General features: G+C 39.4%; 2 protein-coding genes across 2 annotated transcripts in view; both read right to left on the minus strand.

Annotated features, from left to right (window-relative positions):
- Positions 1 to 4,853, minus strand: part of gtpbp4 (GTP binding protein 4) — a 15,573-nt gene extending 10,720 nt beyond the window's left edge. Inside the window, exons 1-8 of the mRNA XM_067452530.1 lie at positions 4,697 to 4,853; positions 3,711 to 3,881; positions 3,523 to 3,626; positions 3,178 to 3,314; positions 2,702 to 2,802; positions 2,380 to 2,472; positions 2,052 to 2,243; positions 1,884 to 1,949 (exon numbers count right to left, since the gene is read on the minus strand). Coding sequence (XP_067308631.1) covers positions 1,884 to 1,949; positions 2,052 to 2,243; positions 2,380 to 2,472; positions 2,702 to 2,802; positions 3,178 to 3,314; positions 3,523 to 3,626; positions 3,711 to 3,881; positions 4,697 to 4,744 — 912 coding nt within the window. The 5' untranslated portion in view covers positions 4,745 to 4,853. The remainder of the gene's footprint in view (positions 1 to 1,883; positions 1,950 to 2,051; positions 2,244 to 2,379; positions 2,473 to 2,701; positions 2,803 to 3,177; positions 3,315 to 3,522; positions 3,627 to 3,710; positions 3,882 to 4,696) is intronic.
- Positions 4,854 to 5,580: 727 nt separating this feature from the next.
- Positions 5,581 to 19,417, minus strand: slco5a1a (solute carrier organic anion transporter family member 5A1a). The gene is made up of 10 exons (XM_067452532.1): positions 18,365 to 19,417; positions 15,584 to 16,027; positions 13,616 to 13,748; positions 13,297 to 13,502; positions 11,553 to 11,717; positions 11,267 to 11,465; positions 11,020 to 11,179; positions 8,339 to 8,574; positions 8,192 to 8,256; positions 5,581 to 7,497 (listed from the first exon to the last, which is right to left on the minus strand). The coding sequence occupies exons 1-10, from the start codon at positions 18,747 to 18,749 to the stop codon at positions 7,040 to 7,042; spliced, it is 2,451 nt and encodes an 816-aa protein (XP_067308633.1). The 5' UTR covers positions 18,750 to 19,417; the 3' UTR covers positions 5,581 to 7,039.
- Positions 19,418 to 19,491: the final 74 nt, after the last annotated feature.

Genomic DNA, 19,491 nt, shown 5'->3' on the forward strand with positions numbered 1-19,491 from the left:
TTTTCACGAAACACTCAAGCGTGTTGAAAGCGTTTCCAGGCAAAATAGAATAAGAAAAGATGTTTGTCACTGACACAAATACATGTTAATAAAGGACATTTTAATGATTAAAAAGTCTCTAGGTTAACATAAATGCAGAAATAGACCCTAATTGTAATAGTAAAAATAAACTAAATTATCGATTTTGAAATATTGCACAAATATTCTGTAGCATATTTTGCCATCAATGGCATTTGGGGGGTTAAAATGCGTGTTACTTTGGCAAGGTTGCCTGCTAACGTCGCATTCCTGGGTCTATTTATCATATAATTGAGGTCGCTTCACTTCAACTCACTTCAACACTTCAAGTTATGCGTTGCTCCGATTGGTTGTAGGTCTATCCAATTGATGTCTTTCCTGGTTCGGTTGAAACGCACCCCATAATCACAGCCCAATAAATCAGTATCAGACTCATATTCTGACTTGAAATGAGTATGACCACATCAGGCTTGGCCTTCCCTGTACAACATCCCCTAGCAGGAGCAGCGCGTCAGACCAGTTTCTGGTGTGCAGACATATAAAACGCCATGCAGCTAGGCTGTGTTGAAAAAAATCGATTCACCAATTCTGAATCGATTTTCATATTAATTTCTAAAGATCGAACCGTAGGATTTAATAATAGGCCTACATTTTCCCCGTGAATTTTAATTTGCCGCGTCATTGAATTCACGCATGCACGCGAGGTGGAAGAACATTAAAACAAAGAACTTGGCAGCTTTGAAAACTCCAGCACCGCCGCGGACAGAGAATACTAGAGTAGATAAACAAACTGAAGCCGAAGCTCTCGTCACTATACCGCCGCCGCCGTGCTGAAGAAACATCGCGGACAGACCTCAGAGTTTTCCTCACTCTTCCTCTTCTCTCGTTCCGCAGACAGAGAAGCGCGGAGGACAGAGAATACTAGAGTAAGTTAGATGAGCGAACTCGGGCTGCTGGATATGTCGAGAACGCGGCTTACGTCACAGCCGTTCTCACTGCAGCGCACTCTTACTGCCAAGGAATATGTAATGGCTGCCTTGTCATGACAGCGCGCACCCTCTCGACAGCGCGCGTTCGCTGACTAGAGCACTCTGGAAGGGAGATTGTTCTTTACAATCATCAATACTCCATTCATTTGCAGTTGAATGTCTATAATAGTATCAATATGTTGCATAATACAGTCCTGTAATTCAGGTAACGGCTGGAAAAAATGCTGTCTTTAAAAACACTTATCTAAATCTCGAAGATCGGATCGGATCAAATAATGATAATCGATTCAAGATCTTGAGAATCTGAATCGAATCTTGAAATTTGAATCGAAACCCAGCCCTACACGCAGCACCACACGGCTGACACGCAACAGAAACACCACACTCACGCCACGATTGCAGTGTGTCGCCAGCCTAATATTGTGAAATATTACAATTTAAGGTAACTTTTCCATTTTAATATATTTTAAAATATGTAATTTATTCCAGAGATGGGAATGCTAAATTTGAAGCATCATTACTTCAGTCTTCGGTGTCACGTGATCCTTCAGAAGATATCACAGGGATTTTAGAAGCCTCTGAATATAATCAGGGTTTGTACATATTTCTACCAATAAACTTCCATGACTTTCGAGGCTAACATTCATGAAACATCTGTGTCGTGTACAGTACTCGTTCCAAAACAAAATTTGGCGATGTATGAAAGAGACAAGTGTGAAGATTCTTCAAAGTTCTTGCTTTCTTTGAGAAAGAAAAACAGCATGCAGGTTTGGAATGAGATGAGGGCGAGTAAAACAAAACTAAATGAATCCCTTTACATTTCTTTCAGCTCCAGTAATTTCTACCGTATATAATAAGATTCTGAATGTCATTTACCTGATTCTCCTCCGAGAGTTCACTGATCTTCCTCACGTCACACTTATTGGCCATCACGATCAGAGGCTGCATCACACAAATAATGATCAATGCCATCATTCAGCCCAACAAAACTGCATTAATTATAATAATAATATAATAAGTTTATACCCTTGTATGTGTGCTTACCTTGTTGGCAAACAATGGCCGTATATTGTTGAACAGCTCTAGTTGTTGTGAGAGCGTGTGTCCGCACTGCTCCGACACATCCATGACGTAGAGGACAGCAGCGCGCAGGTGAGCCAGAGCAGTGATGGCCTGCATTTCTATGGTATTCCTTTCCTCAAGAGGGTGATCCAGAATACCAGGGGTATCAACCACCTGCAAAAAAACAGACCCGTAAATATCAGATAAAAACATCAGTTTAGGAACATTTTTATTATAAAATGGTAAAATATAATTTTATATCAGTTCAGATCAATGATGTCTGGGAACCATATATTTTTCAACCACTCACCTGCCAGCGCAGGTATTTGTAATCCATGTGACCCACAAACAAAGATTTGGTGGTGAAGGCATACGGCTGGACCTCAACATCTGCACGGGTCACCTGTACACACATTAAAACTTAACATTAAAAACAACGCACTAGTGTTGGATGATACTCCTCATAATCTAATCCTCCTATCATAGTTGTGCGAGATTTATACTGGTGAAAAAGTGTCAAACCCCAGTCAATTATTCACTAAAGAATGTGACACTGACATCTATCGACAATACACAATATTATTGTCTATCAGCACAACCCTACAACACACACACAGATTTGACAAACAAACCTTGTTGATAAAGCTGGACTTGCCGACGTTGGGGTAACCACACAGCAGGAGGGTTCTGGTGTTTGGGTCAATAGTGGGTAAACGGGACAGATGCTGCCGCACTACGAGAAGATAAATATACATTTACTGAATGGAAATGTGCATACGGTGTAATGTATATTTTTGTTTAACATTCATGCTTTGATGGGTTAAGGCAAACATTACTAAAAGTATACCCTACCATTCAAAGATTGATCAGAAGTGGCAGTAAAAACAGTCACAAATGATTTCTATTCTATGCAGATCGTTTGAATTTTCCACAAAAAAAGGGTTTGTTTTCAATATTTATAAATGTTTCTACAATGATTTCTGAAGGATCATGTGACATTTACCATTACAGGAATAAATTACAATTTATAATATACTAAAAAATATAGTTATTTTAATTAATTTACAGTAGAGTGCCAGTTTGTGGATGTGTGTGTAAGTGTTTGTACCTTGTTCTAAATACTCCAGGCTCTGCTTCTGTCTCTTTAATATGGTGCACATGCGACCCAGTGCGGCCCGTTTCAGCTGCTTGCAACGATACAGCGAATCTCCATATTTCATGAGCCGCACATAATCTTTAGCAACACTTAAAATGCAGAACCGTTTTACTCAGTTATATTAATCTCATAGACCCACAGATATGAGCAGAAATCATAAGGGATACATTTAAACATAAAACAAACAAAGGCTTTAAACGATTTTATGTAACAACTAACATATTTATATTTAAATAAACAATAAAAAAAATGCTTAAGAGTATATGTGCATGATGATGTTAAACCCAAAAGACTCACTTATCAATGAGGTTCTTTGCGATGTTGATCTGACCAAGAGCCAGCTTATAATGATCTTTATCATACAGCACATTCATCAGATCAGCGTAGAAAGGGTGGATATCCTGAGAGATACATAGGAAGTCATTTATCTACTAAAGAAGGGATGACTGTGACCATGGGTGTTGTGAAGTTTGTGCTACACTTACGTCCAGTTTAGGGAAGTCAGTGAGGATCTGTGACAGTCGATCATGGTAGTTCTGCTGGGTGAATTTGACTTTGCGCATGTAGAAATGTCTTATTCGGTGGATCTGGTAGTGTTTGTGTATAACAGTGGGAGTTTTTCGCTGGGTTTTGGATAAAGTCAGATCTATGAAGTCCTGCATGAAGAGAATCAAACAAACATTTATTATTGCTTATAATAATAAAAAAGGCTAGCCTACCAGTAACATTATTGACAGACAACAGGGTTCTCACATATTTTGGCAAATTACTTTCCATGATTTATGAGTTTCCAAATATTATATCCATATTACTTAAAAGCTTTATATAATAAATAACATTAGAGATTACTTAAGAGATTTTATACGAAACATTATAACTAGCAATATTAAATAATTGTAAAAAAGTTGCAGTCACAAACATCAATTAGCCAATGATATACAACTAGAGAAACTTATATCCACTAACTGTCCACTATATTTGTATTAATTTTCCAGGAATGGAAATATTTTTAAAGTCCTCTAAAAATGTGCAGGTTTTCCAAGACCACAGGAACTTTGACACACATTTGGGGCAAGTGGTTTAATACAACAAGCGAGTGCAAATGGACACTGAAAAGTCAAGTAAACACTGGCGGAGTTATTTCAAAATGAGCTGATCTAAGTTAAATGGTATTGCCTTATTAACCAACCAAAGAATACGCCGCATTAATATTTAATACTTTCACAGATGATATAAACACATAACCACTCGTTCTTCATTTTTTTACATATGGCACCTGTACAATCATTTGACAGCAATGGAATAAATACAACTGCAACACATGAAAAGTTAAATGGCCCAACACAGCGCGCACGTGTGTACAGCGCGAGCGACATACTGTCAATGTCCGTTATTAGCGGCAACACCATCAGCACTTTCTACAGCAATCAACCCCGCATATGAGAGTCAAAAAATGTCGTTAATGTCATACCTTAGCGGTGGGAACCACCATAATCTTTTTAAAGTTGTACAGAGCCATGATTGCAGCGCACGCGACTCCTCTACAGAGCACGCGGAAGGGCCGAAACACGCAGCGGACGCGTGTCACCAAGAGCAATACACGTGGTACAGCGATAACCCACTCACAGCGTCACCTACCGGAGGGAGGAGCCACACGATCACTGGAACTACAGAACCCAGTCACATTGATTTTTAAGATAGGGCAAGCAAATTTATTTTACTGTCTATAAAAGAGGATTTTCCTTTTCTCGAAATCGTAGTTAATGTTATCACAAATTGTTTTCGTTCAATTAAAGGGATAGTTCACCCAAAAATGAAAATGTGATGTGTACCTGCTTACCCCCAGGGCATCCAAGATGAAGTAGGAGTGTTTGTTTCTTCAGTAGAACACAAATTAAGATTTGTAACTCCAACGTTGCTCTTATAATGCATGTCAATGGGGTCTAATTCTAAAAATCTTCATTTATGTTCTACTGAAGAAACAAACACACCTACATCTTGGATGCCCTGGGGGTAAGCCTAAGCAGATAATCAAATTATCCCTTTAATGAACTATCCCTTTAAGACAGGTCTTGTATTTCTTTTTTAAACTGACTTGTAGGCCTTATTAATCTCTGCTTCTATTGGTCAAAAATGTCCATCCATTGACCACTGAAAATGAACGGGAGAGATGAGAATAAGAAAATGTTCAGAACATGTTCTTCAAGGTTCACATTTATGGTAGTTTGCCAGCACACCTGAAAGAGTTCAAAGCAGTCAGTGTTATATTATATATTTAATTTAACTAAAATGTAGTTAAATATATAATACGTAGTAACATTAAAGTAACATCCAAAACCACACAAAATCACAGCACACAAATCAAAATAATTTTATTTAGACAATTTATTGACATTTATTTGTACAAGAAAAAAACAAGAAAAAAAAGTTAATAAAGAATTTCTCCAGGTTTGCCCCCGATTAGACAAACCTTTAAGGTTTAAGTAACAAATAAATAATCATATCAGCATGTCCTGTTTGCAAACAGAACACAGTAACATAGGAAGGGTTGGGGGAAAAAGAGGGAGAGGAAAATTAAATGGTTTCCTCAGCAGTAGTTCAGTGTCTATTCTGCTCTGTTTCCACCGAAGTCCTGCAGTGATCAGGAATGAAGCTGATTCTGCTCAGAGCTAGAGCTGACATTCATCACACGTTTCACCATCAACATCACAAATACTGGCTCAATTGCAGTGCAAACAGAACATCATCGTGTCTGAACATGAGATGACGTATCTCCTACATACGTGATGTGTTTGTTCATGTGTTAGTTTGCGTGTTATTTATTGAGATGACTGTTGACCACCAACATACAATCAACACTAACAGAAGAAAACATTATTAATACTGATATGATGCACAAAAGTCAAAGGTTATGAAAAAAAAAGTCACACACACTTAACAGATGTGTGCACTGCACCAAATGTTGCACACACTGTAATTGTAGGAGCTAAAGCTAAACATTTAATTCAACACACAACAGAACAACTGAAAAATAAATGGAAATATGGTGGGCGGGGTTTAAAGTGTGGGAGGAGCCACTGATTGGGTGGAGTCAATACTGTGGGAGGAGTTTAGTCAGCATGGCTAATATTGTTGGTAGGGAGGTTGTTTTAGGGGAGGAGTTTAAAGATTGGGAGGGGCTAATGTGATTTAAAAGAGGTGTGTTCGACTTGAAGTGCTCTGCACAGGCCGATCCGTGTATAACGGCAAAGTCCCGCAAGAGCGATTACAGCAGATGGCTCAAAATGCTTTTGCATCGCTCTCATGGTACTTTGATGTAATACACGATCGTTCTGCTTCAGTCAGTGCTGTGGGAGGAGTTTGCATAGGAAAAATTGCAGTCTCTTTCCCTTCACTGTTGAAACATGAATGGATGAATCAATGAGGTAAACAAGTAGATGTATTTGTCTGCTGTACAGGCGAAGCAGAAGAGTATGTGCACAACTAACACTATAGGTAACTAGATGAGATGACTATGGTAAATGTGTTAAAATGTGTATATTTGTATGTGATGATTATCAGAGGTATTCTTCCTGCTGAGGTATTGTGTCAAAAATGTTTTATTACTAATCAGTGCTTCTCAAAAATACTGCAATATTGTGTGTTTGACGTGTAAATGTGTTTGTGTGTGTTTTAAAAAAAGGCACCAGCAATGGCGATAATCGGTGTGGCGTGTTTTCCATTTACATAATTACGGGCCCTCATTATTGTATGATGTTTGCATGCATGTGTATGAGCGAGTGTAAGTGTGTGTGTGTGTCTATGGCTCCAACACTCACACTGCCACTTTTTCAAGAGACCGTATTGGCGGAGTTATTGCTTTCAGGCCATTCCCAGGGCAACTGTTGCCACGGCTAAGGGAATGTCCAGTTGGCATGGCAGCATGGGGGTGTTCAGGTGGCCGTGGCAGGAAGACCGGGCAGGAGCGAGTGCGGGCGTGGCCTTTATGACCTCCGGCATGGCAGATGAGGTGGCTCACCGTGTCCAGCGGGGAAAGTGTGTGCGCGTGCGTGTGTGTGTGCGTCTGCTCCTCACGCCTCTTCAGCGAATACCAGGTGAGGAAGATGAACAGGAAGCCCAGGAACTTCAAGCTCGCCGCCAGCCCAAAGTAAACAAAGCGGAGGGAAGTGACATCGTACTCCCAGCAGGACCCATGGAATCCACAATCCTGCTGCCACAGCATACAGGTGGTGTCAATCACAGCTCCAAAATAGATAGGAGTGGGGATGTAGGCTGGAGAGACAGAAAGAAAGAGGATATAGAATATTCTATATTAGATTCTATATTAGATATAGAATATTCACTAATTAGCAAGATATTATTTAAAAAGCTTTGGTAATCAGCACTAGGGCTGTGCTCAAAAAAAATCCATATTTCTTTTAATCATTTTAACACGTCTTGAACACTGCCATTCAATAGTTTTGGTTCAGTACGATTTTTTATTTTTTGGAAGAAATGAATAATTATTCAGAAAGGACATTATACTGATCAACAGACAATAAGGACATTTATAATATTATAAATAAAATTATATTTGAAATAAATGCTGTTCTTTTGAACATATTCATCAGAAATCCTGAAAAAATACCATGGTTTACACAAAAATATAAAGCAGCACAACTGTCTTCAACATTGATAATAATAATAAAAATGTTTCTCAAGAACAAAATCATCATATTAGAATGGTATCTGGAGTAATGATGGTGAAAATTCTGATTTTACATCACAGGAATAAATAGCATTTAAAAATATATATTTTTACTGTATTTTGGATCAAATAAATGCAGCTTTGTTGACTTTGAGACTTCTTATTATCACAAAAATGAGTCTACTGATATGGTCAAATAAAAAGCATATTAATATTGATATGTTATCCAGCTTTAGTCGACAGTCAAAGTAGTAAAAGATGAATTCTGTCCAATCCTACCAAGAGTCCTGAGAAGAACGAACTGCATTCCCAGAGCAAACGGCCTGTCCTCTTCCTGCACTGACCTGTTTAGAAAATCAGAGCGAGAGATGAGCAAAACAAAGAGCAAAAGAGAAATGATATCAGAGGACGCGGAGAGAGGCAGACCTGAGCGTAACGATGATGACGGACGGCTGAGCGCAGGCAGTTATGAGAGTGACGATGAAGAGAAAGATGAGGAAGGTGATGAGTGTTCCGCAGGTGCGCTCACACTTTCCTGCCAGTGCGTAACCGTTCTCATTCAGGTACGTCTTCACGATCACCACCTGGAGCTCGTGGTTTCCTCCTGATGGCGTGATCACCTGTCTGCTCTGAACGCATGCGCAGTCAGAATAGTTTCTGATCTGAGTGGGAGAAAACACACGAAAATATCAACAATACTGATGTAGACCGTCTCAACAACAATTTTTCTGCGAGTAACATTTTTGGTCACACTGTAGTTTAGGGTTAAATTCTCACTATTAACTATGGTTTTTGCCTCATATTAATTACTAATTACTGCTTATTACTAGTTAGTAAGGTAGTTGTTAAGTTTAGGTATTGGGTAGGATTAATGGATATAGAATATGATCATGCAGAATAAGGCATAAATATGTGCTTCAAAGCAGCACTGGGCAACTTTTGCTCTCGGGGTCCCCCTACAGTTGGGAAAAAAATTATGTCCTCAACTACTGTCGTAAGCTGTCATCCTACAACAGGGGATTCCATCGGACGTGCTTTTGTTGACATGACAACCCTGATTGCCCTGAACTACTAATGCGCGGGTCGTCTCATAACCCGCAGACCCCGTATGTCTATTTAATGGTCACGGGTGCGGGGCGGGTTGTAAAAATATATACAATGGTGCGCGGCGGGCCAAATAACTTCATAAAAGCGGCCCAGCGGGTTGGTGCAGCACTAACAGTTACCCTGAACACTGTAGGAGGAGTTCACATGCAGGTGTTCTTCTGGCGACGCGTGTGAAATGTCTTCATCCCAGGTACAGTCAGTGGCATGTTTCAGCATAATTTCATGGGTTTCATTTTTTTTTAAACGCCAAATAATCGCGATGCTCACGTTTACAAGCCAGCGTCATTATAGTAGTCAATTGGTTACAATTTTACAGAATCTATATGATACTTCAGTTCAATGTTTGAGTGGTAGGTAATCACCGTAACAAGCATGACAGCATCGGTCGGGCACGCCTCCTTCAGCTCACGCCGACGAGCAAACGCTGGCCCAATGTTGATCCTCGTCCTGCCTTTAATCCCATCACTTTTTCGTTTCCTCTTATTGCTTTCCTCCAACAAAACCTTTTCTTTCTTATTTGTCTGTGCTGCTTCGGACGTGACTATATTATCCGATGAACAAAGTTGGGCTTGCACGTCCGAATTTAAGGAAGTGTGGGTGTTGGTGGAAGTGACGTTTATGCCGTAAAGCAGTCGAATTTTGTAGTTCTTTTTGTTCTCAGGTTACTACCCGAAACCCGAAGTTTAAAAGTACGATTAAAAACGATACAGACCCCGTCAGGCTATGGCAGAAGTGTCATTCAACCTATTGTAAGTCGATGTATCATCACAAGAGTCTTGAAAATATATTATGAAGGTTGAAAAGTTACCTAGTGCTGCTTTAAGTACTAATAAACAGCCAAAAGACTAGTAATATGCAAGCTAATAAGCAACTTGTTCATTATAAGAAATGGACCCTAAACTTACAGTGTTATAAAATATTTAAATTGCCATTTTTATTTATCCTAAGGCAAATATGAAAAAATATGACTTAAACAACATATAATACCATTATGATTCTTTTACAACAAATATTCATTAAATAATTGTTAACGGTTAAATAACTTAAATAAAAGGATTTAGAACAATCTTCCAATCATTATAGCAAAAATAAACATTTGTCTGGGCACAATATTCTTGATGCGATTTTGTTTCACAAGCTTGCGTTTAAATTTAATTTAATATTAATTCATTAAGATAAATATCAGGTACAGTATATGTCAATTTATCTCAAGAGGAAAAAAAAAAATCTCTCTTAACTAATGCTATAAACTATACAGGAAACCCTGTCAGCTGGTATGTATATATGTACATTTTATTTGAATATAAAATTAACAACTGATTTGTATACAAATATTTAAATTTGTATTTGTACAAAGATTTAAATCGCATGTAAGGCAATTCAAATAATATAACAATGATTACTTTTTAAGTATATAATAATATATTATTTATTTATAAATAGTGGCTGTCATAAATTATTTTCATGAATGATTTATTCACAAACATTACATTAAATATTGAAGAACAGGTTAAGTAAAAAGTTCACATGCGCACTGCCACTTTGCTTGAACTGTAGCAGCTACAGCGAACTGTCACATCACATTAAAGAGAGCCAAAATGGCAAAATATTTATTATTTGAATTTCATAATGAAATCTGAAAGATTAAACTGTTTCATATCAGTAAAAAGCTTTTATTGCGAGTTTATTGCGATTTATTGGATGGGAGGCTTGCTACAAATAATGTTTAGTGAAATTTTATGTAGGCATCATCTAAAAACAGCATAGACTAAAAGATTAATTCTACGGCTCGTGAAGAATTAATATCAGCTAAATTCGAAATTAAAAAAAATGGGAAAATCAATATTTTCGACCAAGCCCAATTTTTGTCGAGTCCTAAAAAAATTTTTTTGTCGCGCACTGGATGCACAATTTATCATCTACATTTCAATTGTTATTTTTAACCTATGGTTTGTGAAACAGGGAATCTGAAATCTATGGACAGATGTGCAATGACTCACTCCTGAGGTGTGGTTGGCGATGTTGCTGCAGCCCGCCAGACATGGGTTAAAGTAGGTGATGCCGTCAGAGCCACAGACCGGTGCATACTCATGAATCCTGCAGCCACAGTTAACGTTACAGCTTCCTGTTAGGTTTCGGTGAGAAAGAGTCAGCGTGGGCCTGCGGAACACAGATCGAACATCATTCAGTGCAGCTCATATTTGCAGGTGATGTTATTGTGCATGTCTAAAGGGGTTTCTCCATTACCCAGTGGTGTAAGGGATATTGATTCCACCAAGGTTAATGCTCTCACAGCCGACGATGAAGAGTGTGGAAAAGCAGAGCAAAGACACTCCACTGCAGATCATGGCCAGCTTTGCTGCTTCTCTTGCGCCCAGTTTCAGCTTCTTAATTATGTACCCTCCTAAAACTATACCAACACCTGCACTGGGTACAATGATCAGACCTGCACACAAAAACGCACACTTAACAAATACCAAATGCAAGTACTGTGATCAGATCGACACAGCGTCAGTGTGCATGCATGTTGTACCTGTGTATATACTGGCATTAGATGCTGGAACACCAAATTGAGATTCAATGAATTTGGGAATGAAAGTGATGAAGGCTGTGACGATGGCACATTCTGCCGTATACGACAAACTCACGAATAGAAACGTCACATTACTCAATATACGCACTGCTGCTTTTGGCAAATCTAGAGAGAGAGAGAGAGAGAGAAAGAGAGAGAGCGAGAGAGAAAAAGGCAGAGAGAAACAGACATATTTATAATTTGAATTTAAATGCGTCATCCAAAATGGTGCTCATTCTAAAAATCAGTGTTGTTTTTGTTAACTAAATCCATAAAAAATATTTTTCATTAATTCAATTAAAGCTAAAATTAAATTGAATATGAAAATTTGATTAAGAAGATGAAATAGACTGTAAATGTTTAAGTTGAAATACTAAAATGATTACAACTAAAAAAATAAATAAATTAAAATAATAAAATTAAAAATAGAATTATTAAAGCCAAATAGAATTATTACAGACAAATATTTTATGAAAATATTAACAAAAGCACATGACTAAAGCTAAAAAAATATAATTCAAAATATGAATAAATACATATATATATATAAAATACTAAAATAACACTGGTAATAACAAATGTGAATAACAAATTTAAAATAAAATAAAAAGTGCAGGGCCCCTAAATTAAAGGTGCACTATGCAACTTTCCGTCCACTGGAGGGCACCTGTTCTAAACAAAGGCGTAGTTTGATGACGCCAAGTGTGAGCGCAGTGTCTTGAGACATGTGGTCTTCACCTCACAGCTGGATGAAAATAGGACTCGGGCAGAAATCATGTTCATGGATGCGGTTATTAACGTTACTGTAGTGTGAAGCAGAGCAGGACCGAGTGTTGTGGACCTGAGCATGGCTGCTGGAGCGATTGTTACACAAATACCCGCCTCGCGAATACCAGGACTTTTATTATGACGGGACAGGACACAGTCGCCGAGCTCCCGGACTCCCGCTTCTTCCGGTCATGATTATAAGGTAAAGCAGCTCTGTTTATAATATTAGATACATTTAAGTGTGTTTAAAAGGATGTTATGATGTTACTCTGTGCGTTCGCTCGGCGCTGCTGTGACATGTTCACACTGCTAAGAGAAAAGCGCTTCTGCAGAATAAAACCGAGGGTAGCGCAGATATGACGCGATTGACAGGCGACTCGCTCAGACGTTATGCTGACATGTCCCGGTCCTTAGTTAAAATAGCAATTTTCTCACAATTTACAAATAGTTGGAAACATTTGGGATATTGTAAGAACTCAACTGAACAAAATATATAACACTGGCCTAGTGGTTTTTGGATATTTTACTGCAAAAATACTACATAGTGCACCTTTAAATGAATATTGTTTTAAATAAAAAAGCATAAATACAAATACTTGCTGATGTATTCAATATAAATAAAACAATTCAAAAATGACAACTTGCTAGCCATCTCTAAAAGGCAAATCTGTGGAACTCTAGCCTGATATTGTTCTAAAAGTTGACCAAAAGAGTGTTGAGAGGGTTTTTGAAACCACTACAAATCTGGGGTGTTTCCCAAAAGCACCTCTAACCAACTATGTTCGCAAGTTCCATTTAATTCTATTGGTAATGGCCATATTTGGCTTTGAAAAACACACCCCTGGTCCGAAGTGTGTTTTTTTTAGATAACTAGCAAGGTGCATGTGGGATTTTAGATCTGATTAGATCAGACTTTAGATCTGATATTAAGGTTTACCTTTGATATTGTTACCAAAACCCATGGAGGACGAGACAGCCTGGCTCTTTTCCTTCATCATCTCATCATCACTGGACAAATCACCTGCACCCTTTTTTCCACGTCTTTTACTTTTCTTGTGGCGTGGAGGAAGTTTTTTAGGGAAGGAGAACATTGGAAAGATGACCAACAGCATTGCCACAGCACACAGGAGAAACCCACTCCACCTGAGAAAGAGCCAGACAGAGACAGGATTACAGTGTTAGGTTTAATGTATGTAAACTTCATTGATAAATGGTGTATTACTGATAAAAAGCAAACAAGAGAAGATTTTCCTCACCAGTTTCCTACAAACCGTGGGTCACTCTGGTCAATATTGACAACGGTACCGGGGTCAACATAGAATCCGATCAGAATCCCTCCCAGCAGGTACCCAGCAGCTGGCCCAAGAGCTCCCATTACGTACATGATTGCTAAACACACACACACACACACAAAGAGAATGGTGGACTTTCTTTAAGCAGTCACATGCTACTGTAGGTATCTTCTCACATCAGTGAGAAGCAGTTACAGACTTTCCATGGCAGAATTCAAGTCAGAGAGCAAAAAATAACCCTTTGCCCTTTGTTTTTGCCCTTTGGCTTCCTGTTAAACACACCAGACATTCATGCTATTACGCACACATGCACATACACTAATGGTCGACTAGTATAAACAGTTGATATTTGCAATTTTAAAAATGTCGGCATGGACCATTACCATATACACAGTTTTCTGTTTTAAAAAAGTTTTTCAGAGTAAATAGATTTAGTAAATATTGGACACATACACATTAAAAGCTTTGAATGTATACCCTTGGGTGTGATAAATCCCCTAATTTTTTTTTAAGTGGATGTAAAGCTCCTAAAATTGTGAGTTAGCATATCATATTTAAACTAAATAGAAATATTTAACAAAACAAAAAGCAAATCATTTAACTAAAATTAAAATGAAATTGAAAATATATATAAAAAATAAAATAAAAAATATTTAAGTAAAAAATTATACTACACAGTCTGTAAACAATTTCTTGCAGATTATAATGTATTACATTTTTTAAGTCACCTGAAGTATTCATCATTTCCAGGCCAAAACACATCTTATCTGCGAAGCCAAGAATGATATCTCACGAATTTGGATAGGTGGCCCTTACAGAAATGGGTAGATAGATGCATAGGCAAACTGGTTCCCTTTAAGTCCAATACTTCAGTGTCTCTTCAGGTTACAAATCACTTCATGATTGGCTGGTTTACCCATAAAAAGACCATGGGTACTAAAAAAAAATCTTAAAACTTTTATCTTTAAAAAATAAGCCAAGGTTTTCTATCAGACAAGACACCACCTCAGCACCCCAGACAACCCACACGCACACCCACACACACACCCAATACAAACACATGTGCATTTTTAAATGGGGTGGCACACAGGAGACCAAGAAAAAGTCAGGGGGACCAGGGAAAACAGAAAAAAATACAGTACTAAATATTTACTTAGGTGTAAACACTAGATAGTAGTATAGAGCTATTTAACATGGCTAATACCTGGGAACATTGTTTTCACACATAATTCTCTTGTATTAGATTTTGCATTTGGATATATATTTAGACATTATTAAAATCATTAAGTTTTTGCATTATTGATAATCAAATCTGGACACAGAGAAAGCATTTTGTTACTTATACTAGTAGCTACATGTAATGGCTTGATCAGTCAAAGAAAGTAATCAGAACATTGAAATGGCTATTATATACAGTATTACCATGAACAGAGGTCAGTGGCATCTCCCCTGGACCAAAAAAACTCTGCATGAGTCACAAAATTCAGATTCAGACAAATTCAGATTCAAGTAGCTTTATTGGCATGGTAAAATGACTTTTACATCGCCAAAGCATTGACAAGGCTCTGATCCAATTGTGTTGAGCATAGTCAAATTTACAGGGCAGCGAATAAGGCAGGGATTGACAGTGCTCTGATGCAATGGCATTGGGCAATGTCAGATGAACAGTTTACAACTGAAACATAGGGACGGGTGATGTAAAAACCCATCATGAGCACTATGCGCTCGTCAGTTGTCTGTTATTTTTTAAAACCTCTGTCCAGTAACACTAGTAATTACTTGTATTTTAGAAACAGATCAATCAACAAGATCACATGGGCCCCAAGGCCTAGCAGATTATAATACAGCCTAGCCTATGCGTTAATCTGGCTCCGGACCCAGCTACCCACCAGCACAAAGATTACACTCCAACAAAGCCACACACTGACTCACCCAGGTACAGGGAAGCGTTCTCCTTCTTCACATTGTCATCCAGGTAAGTTGGTCCAAGTGTGTATATGGGTGTCGATCCCATTCCCACGAGGATCTGAGCACAGATGAACAGCGCCACGTACAGGGCGTGCTCACTCTCCTCCCGGTCCCGCTGGCACCTGGACAGTGCCGGCCTTTCCTGCCCACTGCCATTACCGCTGGCACAGAGCCCCTCACCCCCAACTGTGCTGTTCAGCTCCTCCAGCTGATAGGGCGGAGAGATGAAGTGAGGTAGGGAGAAGAGGGCGGCACCCACCGCGATTAACACGCCTCCTACGGCCAGCCAGCGCGGCCTCTGACTGCGCCCACCGAAGTAGCTGATGAAAACCACAACGAGGAGACTACCAATGTCAAAACAGCTGACCAGCAGACCCGACTCCGAGCTCCGCAGACTGTACCGCTTTTCTGAAAAACACGGGAAATTCTTAAACACCAATATTTAATGAGAATATGAGAACTGGGAAAAGATACTATGGTCAAATAAGAAATTGGGATGGATGGAGATCGGTGTGAGATTAGAAGAGATGAGACAACATGAGAGTTTAAAGGCACACTATGTAGTTTTTCCACCGCTAGATGTCACCTATTCAAAACAAAGGCACAGCTTGAGGATGCCGAATTCCGATTGAACGCAGAATCTTGGGAGTTGTCATCTTCACCTCACAGCCGGTGGAAAAGAATCAGAACAGGACTCGGGCAGAAATCATGTTCATGGATGAGATTAAAGGGTTACTTCACCCAAAAATTTTAATTATTTAATTAATTCCTCACTCATATGTCGTTGGACACCCGCAAGACCTTCATTCATCTTCGGAACACAAATTAAGATATATTTGTTGAAAGCTGATGGCTGAGAAAGGCTTCAGATAGGCCTCCATTGGCATTTAGTGCTTTTCCACTCACAAGATCCATAAAGGCACTAAAGACGTCATCACAAAGTCCATCTCACTACAGTGGCTGTACAATAATTTTACAATGCGACGAAAATAGTTATTGTGTGACATAATTTAAATAACGATTTAATCCACCAAATTATTGGCGTGAACTTGACGCAAGCGCGAGAATATGACGCAGCTCCGCCGTTCGAATCATAGCGAATACATGACCCGGAACAGGAGGAGCGCAGCTATCGCGTCAGTTCCAGGTGAGTTCATGTCCGAGACCTACACGGAAGACAATATCTTGGCGGATAGCCATTATTTAGATTTTTTTGCGTACAAAAACTATTCTTGTTGCTTGGTAAAATGATTGTACAGCCACTGTAGTGAGATGGACTTTGTAACGACGTCTTTAGTGCCTTTATGGGTCTTGTGAGTGGGAATGTACTAAATGCCAATGGAGGCCTTTTTGAAGCCTTTCCCAGCCATCAGCTTTTAACAAATATATCTTCATTTGTGTTCCGAAGATGAACGAAGGTCTTGCGGGTGTCCAACGACATGAGGGTGAGTAATTAATTAAATAATTTTCATTTTTGGGTGAACTAACCATTTAATGATACTGTAGTATGAAGCAGAGCAGGGCTGAGTGTTGTAAGAGCTGAACGAGGTCGCCGAAACGATTGCATGACAAGCGGTTCGACCGCAGCAGAAATTTCATTATGCCACAATCACCACTTCCAGCTTCTGGTTTGTTGGTAACGCGGTGCTGTTTTATCATATTAGATAGATATGAGTGCGTTTAAAATTATGTTATAACGTTACTCTGTGCATTCGCTCTGTGGCTGCTATGAGACACTTGTTGTACACTGCAGTAAACTAGATCAATAGTAGAATATCATATTAATAAATGCTGAACGGCTTGTGTTTCTAAATGGCATGCAATTAATTTAGAAACATATTGTTTGATGGAGACACTGTATTACTGTGCAATAATTAGTTTTCTGTCTGTAAATGCCTCCAAACAGTCATTCCCTTGTCTAATAAAATATATAAATTATTATTAATAATATATAATAGTTCCTTTTCACAGACTGTGATAAAGCGTTTAAACTCTGGTGACAAGTTTTTCGTCGATATCGTAAATCCTGCAAAGATTTTTGTAATTTTTTTTTTTTTTAAATGTATGTACATTTATGACAGGAATACTTTGTATTATTTTACTTTTGTATCCTAATTTTTTTAAATGTATGTAAATTTATCACATAAATACTTTGTATTATATTACTTTTGCATCCAATTACAAAAAACAAGCGTCTATGGGAGCGACGATAAAATTAACATCTTTCTCTCTGCCGTTCTTGCCGTTACAATAACTGCCGTTATTGTTCCCCTTTTTTGAAAGTTGTGAAATCCCTATTGCAGAGTTTTTTCGTTTGCTATTTGAGCAATTGGGGACACCACAAATATAATTAATGTAGTCTCTTATTCACCGCCATAAAAGTTAACCCAACTATGATGACTTCTGCTTCTGAGAAACTTGGAAATGTGACAGGGGTCTATATAATAATATATTAAAGCATCTTTGGTGTTTGCCATGGTTTCTACAAAATAAAACTGGAAATCGGGGTAACAGGTATGATGTAGGCAACGCACGGACACGGGCCGTATCCTGGTAAAAAAAAAAAAAGAGGCCTATTTCTCTGGATTTAAACACTCTTGGAAATATTTGGGATAATGCAAGTACGCAAAACGTTTAACATTCATGTAGTGGTTTTTGGATATTTTAATCCCAATATTTTATATTGTGCCTTTAAATAATCAGAGCTGAGATTAGAAGAGGAGAGAATATTGTCAGGTGTGTTACCTATGGTGGTGATGACGCTGCTGAGATATCCGGACACCATCAGAGACTGAATAAAGGTGAGGTAACACATGCAGAACAGGAAGCAACGAGAGTCTGACAGGATCCCGTCCACATAGCGCCTCACCGGCACCCGCAACAGGCGGAACGTCAAGAGCGCAGCTACGCCGCGAACCTCCGGCTCACGACACTCTGTCCTGACGGGGGAGGCGCAACGGGGCGAGCTGTGCGGGGCAGAGAGCAGAGTCTGCTCCGCGTCCTGACTACCGCTGAGCACGGGGAGGCTCTTAGATTTCAAACCCTGAGCAGATTCCTCACACAGGTGCGGAAACGGTTTTACGGGTGCGAGGCCCCCTTCCCCGGCCTCCCCAACTGCACTGGATGCCATCCTGACGGGCAGCGTGAGCTCAGCGCGTCTAGTACACACACGCACACTGACACACGGACATAACAGACTGTCAGATAAACCAGCCGCGGCTTATCATTGACAAATCCTATCCTTTCTGTACGAAAATGCTGTCCTACAATACTAAGAGCTTCAGATAACGGTCCACACCCGCTCTCCGACCCCTTTATCAGCGCGATAGAGACGCAGGCATTCTGCGTTGGCTCCTTCCAACAGAACAAAACACCTTAACATATGCTTGTAAACAGATATGTGTTATCACGACTATATATAAATGCGCTCTTTGTTCGTTTACAGCAGCATTATCGATTCAATTCGGCGCATTTTCACCAAAACAACACAGCGAATCGACCAGCCGCCGAGGGCTCACGCGCCTCTGCGCGGATACTGCAGCGGCGCGGCGCGCGCGCTCGGCCGCATCACACACGCGCATTCTGACCCGTTATCTGCGCTGGATTAATAACCCCGTTTAAGTCCATCGGCGCCATTAAACGGTAATCGATCGCCTCCCTCTGCACACGGCTCCGACACACCATCAGATCTTCGCCGTGTGATCAAAATATCCTTGTCCTTGGACAGAGAGGGTAGCACGGACTGTCCGCTCTTCACTGTATCTTTGTAAGCAGTATCTCCTCCAAGCGCATTTGGTCTGTACCCATGGTCTGTACCGCAGCGAGTTGCAAGCAAATAAACGTTAACTTCCGGTTCACGGTTCCTGTAAAAA

The sequence above is a fragment of the Pseudorasbora parva genome, chromosome 9, assembly GCF_024679245.1.
Source record: "Pseudorasbora parva isolate DD20220531a chromosome 9, ASM2467924v1, whole genome shotgun sequence".
NCBI classification, from domain to species: domain Eukaryota; kingdom Metazoa; phylum Chordata; class Actinopteri; order Cypriniformes; family Gobionidae; genus Pseudorasbora; species Pseudorasbora parva.